This window comes from Rhamphochromis sp. 'chilingali' (assembly GCF_963969265.1).
Source record: "Rhamphochromis sp. 'chilingali' genome assembly, chromosome: 12".
NCBI classification, from domain to species: domain Eukaryota; kingdom Metazoa; phylum Chordata; class Actinopteri; order Cichliformes; family Cichlidae; genus Rhamphochromis; species Rhamphochromis sp. 'chilingali'.
The window spans coordinates 25,596,669-25,607,770 of record NC_137939.1 but is presented as its reverse complement, the minus strand read 5'-3'; the positions used below and the strand labels follow the sequence as shown (position 1 = coordinate 25,607,770).

Below are 11,102 nucleotides of genomic sequence, written 5' to 3'. Positions count from 1 at the left end.
CCTGCAGCTCTTCTGTGTTTTCATAATGCCACAGATCTCTGTTCCATGCCTGCCACCGTCAACATCAAAAGAAAAGAGGGGGGGAAAGAACACTTTTGTGTCTATGTGTGTGTGTGTGTGTGTGTGTGTGTGTGTGTGTGTGTGTGTGTGTGTGTGTGTGTGTGTGTGTGTGTGTGTGTGTGTGTGTGTGTGTGTGTGTGTGTGTTTCAGGGGGATAACGGAGGAAGAGGAAGTAGGGAGACAGAGATTATAATGCTGAGATGCAGCCACTGAAAGGCACTCAGAGGAACAATTGTCTTATTATTCAAGTCTGTAAGTGCATTTGTTTGCCTTGTTTACCTTCTCTTCTGTCTGAAGATAGCGAGCGCTAACTTCCTGGAAACCTTTCCACAAAGTGATGCTAATCTTTTTTCTCCTTTTCCTTTTTCTTTTTTGCTGCCAGCTGAATGACGTCTCGCGTCGAAAGGGGGCTGAAAACTCGGCGCACACAGTGAATCCCTCGCTGTGACTCATTCATTTTGTATAAAGGCGACCGGTTGCGGAGACTGAGAAAGAGTCGGGGATTTAATTAGCTGGTTTTTCTTAGTCCACTGCTTAATGAACGCACGTTTGCGTTCACACTAACCGTTTTTTTTCCTTTTTCTTTTAACCCACCCCCCCTCATTCCCTCCCTCCGTCATTCCCTCCCCTCCTTTGGAGACTGTGGAGATGATATGCACCCCTGGGAGACAAACACCACAGCCGAGCGAGCCATTCCTGCGCTCCCGTGGAGTTGTTCTGGGGAAGGAGAATGTCACCCACTTCTGCCGGTCCTAAGAAGTATTGATTTAAAGCGATAATTCCTACTACACGATACTTAAATTCCGGGCTTTGGGTTGTGAAGATATGCCAGTTCCTCGCAGCGGTTTCATTATGTTTCTATTCGCTCTTTGGATTTAGCATAAATGGACAAAATTAAGCCAGATAATTTGCTGCGGGTTTTCGTCTCCTTTCAGTGATATTCTCTCTAACTAATGGATGTAGCCTCCCTTCCTGAGAGCGCTAAATTTCCGTTAGGGGCTTCACTATTCAACAAGCTTAACCGCTCACTCCTGGCTGTAAAACGATGGGCGCAGTTCGCCTGAGTCTTCTGCTGCCCCTTGGTTCCTCAGCCCAGCTTGTTGAATCTCCTCCCTGGTGACAAGAATGGGTTCGTTTTAGCAAACTTCTTAGCCTCTTCTGGTCTCATCATCGTCGGATCGCAGGCTTCTTCCTTCCTAAAAGTTGATCATGGCTTGTCCCGGTGTACGCGTGAAGCTGAGCTTTATATGGAGGGTGTTTTGGCTTATGAGGACTGTGATAGATTTCGCGCTGCCTCAGGAGACTTATGCACCCCATTCGATACGGACTGAGGGACACCTGACCCTCGGCGGACTCTTCCCGGTGCATGCCAGAGGAATCGATGGTGCGCCGTGCGGGGACCTCAAAAAAGAGAACGGCATCCAGCGGCTTGAGGCCATGATGTACGCTTTGGACCAAATTAACCAGGACGAGCAACTCTTACCCAACATCACCTTAGGCGCACGGGTGCTGGACACTTGTTCGAGGGATACTTATGCGCTGGAGCAATCGTTAACTTTCGTGCAAGCGCTGATCACGAAGGACACCTCCGACGTGCGGTGCACTAACGGGGACCCACCGGTGTTTGTCAAGCCTGAAAAAGTGGTGGGAGTCATCGGAGCCTCGGCGAGTTCAGTATCGATTATGGTTGCCAACATCCTACGCCTCTTCCAGGCAAGTCTGAGCGTGTGCACTAGTTTTGTGGCTTTAAGATAATCGCATTTTTTCCCACTATTGCAGCAGAAGTTTGTTGAATTTGGAGGTAATAATGCGCTTTAGAGAGGGGTAAACACACTTTTTTTGTCGCTCAAAAGCAGCTTGAAAGGACAGCAAAAGTGAAACAGCTGAAAACTGTGTCTGAGAAAGGACACCAACAAAAAAAGAGAGAGAGAATCCATCATGAGCAAGAATCTATTTTCAGATGGTGGTATTGGATTCGATGTGTTCTCACTGATGCCTCTCTCCATCTTAAAACATGGGGCACAAAAGGAAGGTGAAGTGAGTTTGGGTGGTTTTTCAATCCACTAGACTGTGTGGATGAGACAGCTGAGAGTGCTGTTGCTTGTCCCCGGTGGTGCTGAAAGAACAGCTCCCGTCTGTTCCAGTCTCACTCCGGAGTCTGGATGAGTGGGCACTGACAGCCTGACACAATCACACCCAAACTCAACAACCCCCTCCTGAGAATAAAAGGCCTGTTTCATATGATTGCACATGATTATATGAACCTCTTGTACGTCAGACTGCAGGCGGTTTTATGAATTGTTTTGAACCTGAAAGCATTGAGTTATGCTTGAGTTTCCTTTAGCTTTTACCTACGGGGGAAGGGGGTGGCTTCCCTTCTGCAAAATAAGCTTGTTTCCATCGCTTTGCAGCCTGATTGAGCTTGATGGCTGCAAGTAAATGAAAGGAATTCACAAGACTAATTTCCTAATGGCATAGCTTGAGCATATAGGAAAACGTCTCTATTTCTGTTGGCTGAGAGTCAACTGATGATGTTGGCCTACTGCTGGTGCTGCAGTGAAATGGGAAATGCAGCAAGGCACCAGTACAGAAAGATTAATTATTTAAAACACATCTACATAGCAAAGTATTTAATTACTCGAAAAAAACATGTGCATGCTTTTGCATAATTCTGTACAGTTTTTCCTGTGCAAGTTTAAAGTGGCGTTTAAACTGGGGAGGAGCTGCATGCAGTGTTGGTGCTAATGATTTTTGGTTGCAGATTGTAACTCAGAGTCTTGTCAGTCATTGTTTTTGTTCCAGCTCAGTTCGACAAATTGTGTAAGTAGCTGGTTAATTCCATCTGTAAGACCGTCAGAGTACTTAACAAGCTTTTAACCCCCACCCAGTCGTCTTCCCTTTCTACTCTACAGACACTTACACATGCCACACATTTGTGTACATATATATATATATATATATATATATATATATATATATATATATATATATATATATATATATATATATATATATATATATATACTCATTTTTTTATATCCAGGGTTTGTGGTTCCTTTTGCCGGACTGATCGTCCCCACCACAACACCACAATCTTCAGCCTAGCTTTAGTTCCTGTTCTCTCTTTGTAGGCTCACTTAATAAATTAAATTTTTATTATTACAAGATTTCAAAACCCTGCAGTTACGCTTTGAAGCATAACTGCACTTGTTATTTTGTTGCACGGCACGAGGGTTGCAAGAGTTCCTCAGTTTCGTGCAAGCTCTGTAACATGAAAACCTATGCATTTGTGAAACTGAGAGGGTTTAAAGGGAAGCCAGATTAGTCCCTAATTCTCTTTATTCTCTCCTCCTCACACCAGGTGTACCAACACGTCTGCAAGTGTCAAGCTGTCAGAGTGTAGGCATGGTGTTGCTGAAGCTCAGGTGTTGTAATCAAGCTTGTGGATTGACAGCAGTTGTCATGCAGACCCATCCATCACTTTGCATTTGTTCTCATTTCCTCAAAGTGCTGAAAAAAAAAGGCATATTTCTTCGGCGCACTTAAATCCAAATACCTTGAGAAGTTAGATTCAGTCCTCCTTTAAACTTTTTTGCCTCTGAGCACACTTATGTTTTCAGTGGAACCAGAAGCAATGGTATTATGGATAACAAATTAAATTTGAGGCCACACGATACAATATAATCAATACATACCCACTTACTTGCATTAGTCACACTGTGTTTGTTTGGTAGGTGGCAGTAACTTTAAGTTTCTGAGGCTGCTTTGAAATAAAATCTATATACTACTCAGTGAGTCTTGTGAAAAACATCAAATGCCTGAGAAACCCCCATTCAGATGTAATTAAACCAGCAAATGGGGGGGGGGGGGGGGGGGGGGGGGGGGGATTCATATCAAAAAGACCAGACCTCAGTCAGACGGACTCTCTACAAAGCGTTCAGTTTCTTCTCTTAGTCAATTTCAATTAGACCTCATTATTGGTTGAGCTCCATAATCAAGAAATCCTAGTGTAATCTTTATGCTTCAAGACTGTGAATAGTGACAACCGATTCCCCGCATTGTTCTCAGTGAAAATCATCAGGTCATTTTGTATCTCACTCCTGCGATAAATGAATCATCAGGGAAGCTAAATAATGATTGTAGGTTTTATTACTAGATTCTAAATATCATGCCTGTCTATTCAAGACGTGAGTAGCTGCTGAACTGTTAGTGCTGGGAAATTGACATGAGGGATAGATTTTTCTGAGGACCCAGGAGAGGTGATCAATACTGTTGCCATGGTGAGGCCGATTTGCTGCTAAGATGTTTTTATTTCAGTGCCTTTCATGCTGTGTTGGAAATGAGAAGCAACAATGCCACAGGAGGAAAAAAAATCAATCAGCCAAACTTTTGAATTGTTTGCATGTGTGCAGAAAATCGTCGAGTCCTTACTCCATGAACGCGAGCAGAGGCGGGAAGATGACGCTGTTGTTAATTTAAAAAAATTAATAACAGGTAACTTTGTACGTTTTAAAGTTCTGGCCTCTTGAATGAATCATGAAATTGATTTTGATCCTGATGACATTTACATCAGGGATTGCAGCCTGCTATGCTCCGTCGCATCTCTTCTCCCAAAGGCGGTGGCAAAACTTTGTATTGAATGCAGGTGAACTCCGTCTTGTCCTCTTCGTCTGGGGAACCGGCCCCTTCAGACTGGCTGTCTAAGTGAGGCATTGATGTCCTCTGCTCTCATAGCCCTGACAGGCTCCGGTCGGCTTTTTATCTCCCCCCTTTTTTTCACAGAATCATCACTGTGACTGATTTGAAGGAGATTGAAGCCTTGCAGTGTGATCTATTTAGCTGACAATGGTAAAGACGGACACCAAAGGAATATGAAGGAGCTGTGTGTGTGTGTGTTTTGGAGAAAGCTCTAAAAGTGACATCGGATGGCACAGGTTTAATATATCTAGTTTTCTAAACATGGTAACGGTTGCCATTTGTACGTGGATGCTTGCAGCAGCTCAGGTCCATTAGTCACATCCCTAGTACTGCATTCAGCCATACGATAAAACACACCGTTGGTATGTTAAGTAGCCAGCATATGAGTAGATATGCACATATATGCCCACAAATTGGCCTATTACCAATGCTGAAGGGATGGAAACACAGCTGTCTTGTGGATATCTAATGATCCACACCAGTGGCTTCAGCTTTTGTATTTCCTCTCCATCACTTACTAATTGGCTTTTATTCAGAGTTTGACATAGAAAGCCAACTCAGTACATTTTAACTTTATAACAAGTGCTTGAAACGTGGATAAAAAAAGAAAATTAATTTCCTAACTTGACAGTTCTTTCTCAACTAAGGTTCAGCATTTAACTCATAAGTAAACGTTTTTAAGATCACAAACAACAGAGTTGGATTTGTTACTGAAGAGGACGGTGAATGAAGTTTTAGTAGTGCACATTTGACTACTGACTATAAAAAGAAAGTCAGCTGTGCCAAAAATAAAATGAAAAATGTTTTTAACAGCATAAAAAACAAGCAGAATTTGTACTGTATACGAGAGATGAGATAAATAGGTTAGATATTTCCAAATGTTCTCTTTTGAGAAATCAGTGGGATTTAGCATGCAGATGGAAATTGAAAACTCGACTGTATATGGATGACTTTAATAAGCCATCAAACCCATCCAATTATATCCACCCTTCTTTGCAGTCGTGACTTATCCACAAAAGAAAAAGGGAATTACTGAATATTAGATTATGAGATCACAAAATGTACCTGTGTGGTTTAGTGAACCTAAGCCACACAGGTACTCTCAAATAGAAAGAAAATCACCGTGCGATGTTAATTTAATGCAGGCAGCATGCAAACATCAATTTTTCCTGATTATCCACCATGGTAGACTCTGGACAGGTCACCAGTCTATCGTGTAGAGGCTGATAGCGATTCACTTAGATACACAGCCAATTTATACTCACCAATAAGTCTAAGAAGCGTGACCGTAGGAGGAAATTCCACACAGAAAACCCTCAGCCTGCTGGTGGATTCAAACTCAGAAAATTTGTGCCGGGGGTGATAGTGCTAACCGCTGCACCACTGTGTGTGCAAAAGTAAACAAACAAAAGAAGCATATTTTAGGACAGAAAAGACATCTTATTCATTCTATTTGGGTACACGACCTTTAGATTAAAATAAGGATGTGAACATGCTTCTATGTATAGATGAGATGTGATGACACATCATCTGTGGATTTAGTCACATTTAAAATAGGGTGATGATCCTAAATTGCAGGTGGCTGTGGCTCAAGATGTAGAGCAGGCTTTCTGCTGAGCGGACAGATGGGGGTTCGATCCCTGGCTGCTCCAGTCTGCATGCCGAATGATTACTTAGACACAGAATAAAGTGTGTGTGTGTGAAGTGGATTTGAGACGTGTTGTAGAAAAGCACTATCTGAGATCCAGGCCATTCTAAATATAAACATTGCTTTAACAAAGTGTAATACTTGAGAGAGAAACGTTGTAATAATGCTGCCATGCACGTGAAGACTGGGGCTAATAGCTTTACGTGATTAACTTAAAAACAAGTGACATGTTGCGGTGGTGGCTGATTTTACAAGTTCTATGGTTTTGTTGTTATGGCAACATTAGATAGTATACTTATTTTAGAGCTGTAAGAAGAAAAAATATAAAAACAAAACCAAAAAAACAAAATAAACATATGCAGAGAGATGCTGTTGAACTTGAAATGAATCTGTTGCACTTTAATTTATGATTCTGAATGCATTGTCTATAGTTCAGTGACATTCACTTCTAGTTGAGACTGAGAGCCCTGCTGGTTTCCATTCCAGTCGTTTAATCAAGTGCTGACTTCAGAATCAGAATCAGAATCAGAATCAGAATGGGTTTATTGCCAGATGTTGAGGTTTACAACATTAGGAAATTGCTGCGGTGCTTCAGTGCAGACAATAAGAATTAAAGTGCTATGTAGAAAGAAAGATATGTGCATGAGATATACATGAGATATATACATGAGAATAAGAATTATGAGTGCTACGTAGAAAGATATATACATGAGTGCAGGTGGTGATCAGTGCCAAACATGAAATGATGCAGTGACACAGCGTAGGGTCATGTGTTAGTGGCGGGGACAATCATGTGGTTATTGTTCATGTGTCCAACAGCAGAGGGGAAGAAACTGTTCTTGTGGCGAGAGGTTCTGGTGCGAATGGACCGGAGCCTCCTGCCTGAGGGGAGCAGGTCAAACAGACTGTGTCCAGGGTGAGAAGGGTCAGCTGAGATCCGAGCTGCACGCCGCAGTGTCCTGGAGGTGTACAGGTCCTGCAAAGATGGGAGTCTGCAGCCAATCACCTTCTCAGCAGAGCGCACAACACGCTGCAGTCTCTGTTTGTCCCTGATAGTGGCTCCAGCGTACCACACGGTGATGGAGGAGGTGAGGATGGACTCGATGATTGCAGTGTAGAATTGCATCATCGTCCGTGTTGGCAGGTTGAATTTCTTCAGCTGCCTCAGGAAGTACATCCTCTGCTGGGCTTTCTTGATGACGGAGGTGATGGTGGGCTCCCACTTCAGGTCCTGGGTGATGGTGGTACCCAGGAAGCGGAATGAGTCCACAGAGGTGATGGGGGTGTCAGTCAGGATGATGGGGGGGAGTGGGGCTGTGTGCTTCCTGAAGTCCACAATAATCTCCACTGTCTTCTGGGCATTCAGCACCAGGTTGTTGTGGCTGCACCAAGACACCAGACGTTCAACCTCCGTCCTGTAGGCAGACTCGTCCCCGTCCGAGATGAGCCCAATGACGGTGGTGTCATCTGCGAACTTGATTAGCTTGACAGACTGGTGGGTGGAGGTGCAGCAGTTGGTGTACAGGGAGAAGAGCAGAGGAGAAAGAACACAGCCCTGAGGGGAGCCGGTGCTGATGGTCCGGGAGTCCGAGACATTCTTTCCCAGCCTCACGTGCTGCTTCCTGTCCGTCAGGAAGTCAGTGATCCACCGGCAGATGGGATCAGGCACATTCATCTGGGAAAGCTTGCCTCGGAGATGGTCTGGAAGGATGGTGTTGAAGGCAGAGCTGAAGTCCACAAACAGGATCCTGGCGTAGGTTCCTGGGGAGTCCAGATGCTGCAGGATGAAGTGTAGGGCCATGTTGATGGCGTCGTCTACAGACCTGTTGGCTCTATATGCAAACTGCAGGGGGTCCAGGAGGGGGGCCGTGAGGGTCTTGAGATGGGAGAGAACTAGGCGCTCAAATGACTTCATGACCACAGATGTCAGAGCCACGGGTCTGTAGTCATTTAGTCCAGTGATCCTAGGTTTCTTGGGGACAGGGATTATGGTAGAGGACTTGAAGCAGGCAGGCACATGACATGCCTGCAGTGAAGAGTTGAAGATGCCAGAAAACACTGGGGCCAGCTCGTTTGCACAGTGTCTGAGGGTGGCAGGAGACACACCGTCTGGGCCGGGAGCTTTCCGAGCATTCAGACTCCTAAACTGCTTCCTCACATCTGCTTCATGAATATGAAGAGTTGTGGTCGGAGGAGGTGGTGTGAAATCCTCTTTTGTGTGGGGTGAGGGGGCGGGTGTTGCAGGTGAACAGTTTGAAGGTGGTGATGGCTCTATGGAGGGGGGAGAGGTGGGGGAATGAGTGTCCAAAGTGCCTCTATTGTTGGGGTCGTTGGAGGTGTGAAGGCTGCCTGATGGCTCGTCAAAACGGCAGTAGAAGTCGTTAAGGGTGTTGGCTAAGAGCAAGTCATCAGTGGAGTGGGGGGTTTTAGGCTTGTAGTTTGTAATATTCCTAAAACCTTTCCACACAGAGGCCGAGTCATTCTCTGAGATCTGCTGCTGCATCTTCTCAGAGTGCTGATGTTTGGCAATGTCCACTTCTTTAGTGAACCTGTACTTGGCCTCTCTGTAGCAGTCCCTGTCTCCGCTTCTGAACGCCTTACTCTTTTCCAGCCACAGCTTTTTGAGTTTAGGAGTAAACCAGGGTTTGTCATTGTTATAACTCACCCTGGTGCGTGATGGCACAATGCTGTCCTCACAGAAGTGGATATAGGAGGTGACAGTGTCCGTAAACTCGTCCAAGCTGTTAGAAGCAGCCTTCATTGTGTCCCAGTCTGTGGTCTCCAAACACGTGCGAAGCTCCTCCACAGCCTCGTTGCTCCACAGTTTTTTGGTCCTCACGACAGGTTTGGAGAGCTTCAGCCTCTGTCTGTACGTGGACACTTATGGGCAGTTTAAACCCGAATTGGCACGGTGAAATTTGCTCACACTCTGTGTTAAAACGCATGAAATCCAGGAAATAATGTGGGCAGGGATACAAGTACAGGCTGCAGGTATTAACATCATTAATAGGCTAGCAAGAGTTTCCAGAATTTGACAAATATACACCATTTTTTTATCAGTTTCTATATACCATAGTTTTTTGTACTTGCATCCCTGCCATCCAGGAAGAACCTTCCTAAGCATACAGTTATACAAACAAGGATTCAGACAATCAATACTTACTTAAGAAGAGGTCAATTCCACCGGCTCTTTTAAATTGGCTGGATATTGGCGGGACTTGCCATTTCCCAGGCCAGAGTTCAAACGTGTTGAACTCTGGACGAAGTGAGAAAGACAGGAAGATCAATATACGACGAGAAGCAAATGTATCTCACCTTTCTTGGTGCATCCTCAAACAATGTTATCTGTTCCGAGAGGATTTCAGCGGGACCGCTGATCTTGTTAAGCAATAAATGTGCATGGATTTGATGTGAAAATTGGATTTTTTTGCACACATATTGCAGTGTTTACAAAATGTTTTCAGATAATGAACTGTACTCAAGGAAAATGCATCAAAGAGTCCGCCAAATCCTGGGTTCAGATCTACACAGACAACCGCCGAGACAGACGATGCCTAATGACGATGTCTTTTGAAATTTCCTTCCTTCCTCTCTTTTTAGTTCAAGCAATGTTGTGAAGGAGTTCCGTTGAGCAGACCAGGTATATATTCACACACCCAAACACAACACATGGCGAGCAAGTAATGCAATATTAATAAAATGAATAAAATATCCCTGTTAGACTAGTTGTCATTTCTGTTGACATAAGGCCATTAGGTCAGTAGACTGCCACGGGGAGAATATGAAAATCAATCCAAGCCCTTATATCAAGGTCTTGGTCATTCCCTGCAGGCCTGGGGGGGATGCTGCACCCTATTATTAAGCTACATAATAGCTTGCTACATGAATAAATGTTTCTCAATGAAAACGCAGCCAGTACATTTTTATTCCGTTCTTTGTTTTCAATCATAATGCAGCTTGTTTATTGCATTGTGATTCCATTTATAGCTGGAAAATGTTGATATGGTGTCTTTAATGAGGCGCCATCCCTCATTTCTACATGGGTTTTTGGGTCTCTTCTTGACAATTGCTGCAGTTTGACTTCCCCAGAGGGGCTGTTTCCCCTATTTTATTCCACTGCCCTGGAGGGTGGGGACGAGGCCACCTGCTTAAAAGCTTAGCTCCGCTCACAATGAGGTCACAACCGTATTCCGTCAAAAGTTATTGTTGGAATGACTGTAAAATGTGACAAGAATAGCGCTAAGACTTTGTTGGAAGTTTGCTGCAGTTTATCTGGTGAGCAGAAGGAGCCATGGAAGAGGAAACCCCATTACGTCCAATCTCCTTACGGGGATGAGTGGAAAAGCATGAGGAGGTCTCCGCTGGCTGCAGGCCGGCCTCTCACTCATCCCTCCAAAAGGAAAAATTGTCCCCATTGCCTCAGCAGAAAATGATCCAGCACGGGCTGAAAAGACTTATCAGAGGCCTCATTGTAGTTTCGTTTGCACGCAGGAACAAACTACAGCAAACTACAACAGTACAGCTAAGAGGCTGGACCACTTAGCTACAGTGGACTTAAGTGCTGTAAGGCTAAGCACAGGATATCTGAATGAAATTTGCTTTTTAAATATGATCTGTATTTTATCCGGCACCTGTCTCAATCCTAGTAAATGAATTAAGTGGAACTGTTAAAAGGCTGCTTTTAGTGCTGTCTGTG

The 11,102-nt window shown here is 44.3% G+C and overlaps 1 protein-coding gene across 3 annotated transcripts in view; it reads left to right on the top strand.

Annotated features, from left to right (window-relative positions):
* The first annotated feature begins 222 nt into the window (after positions 1–222).
* Positions 223–11,102, top strand: part of LOC308406821 (metabotropic glutamate receptor 7-like) — a 76,323-nt gene continuing 65,443 nt past the window's right edge. For 2 of the 3 annotated variants that reach the window (XM_080898057.1, XM_080898055.1), the window contains exons 1-2: positions 223–312; positions 443–1,773. In XM_080898057.1, the coding sequence (XP_080754183.1) occupies positions 1,270–1,773 (504 nt within the window). In that variant the 5' untranslated portion in view covers positions 223–312; positions 443–1,269. Of the gene's footprint in view, positions 313–343; positions 1,774–11,102 lie in introns of those variants that run through there. The other variant, XM_080898056.1, reaches the window with a different exon arrangement.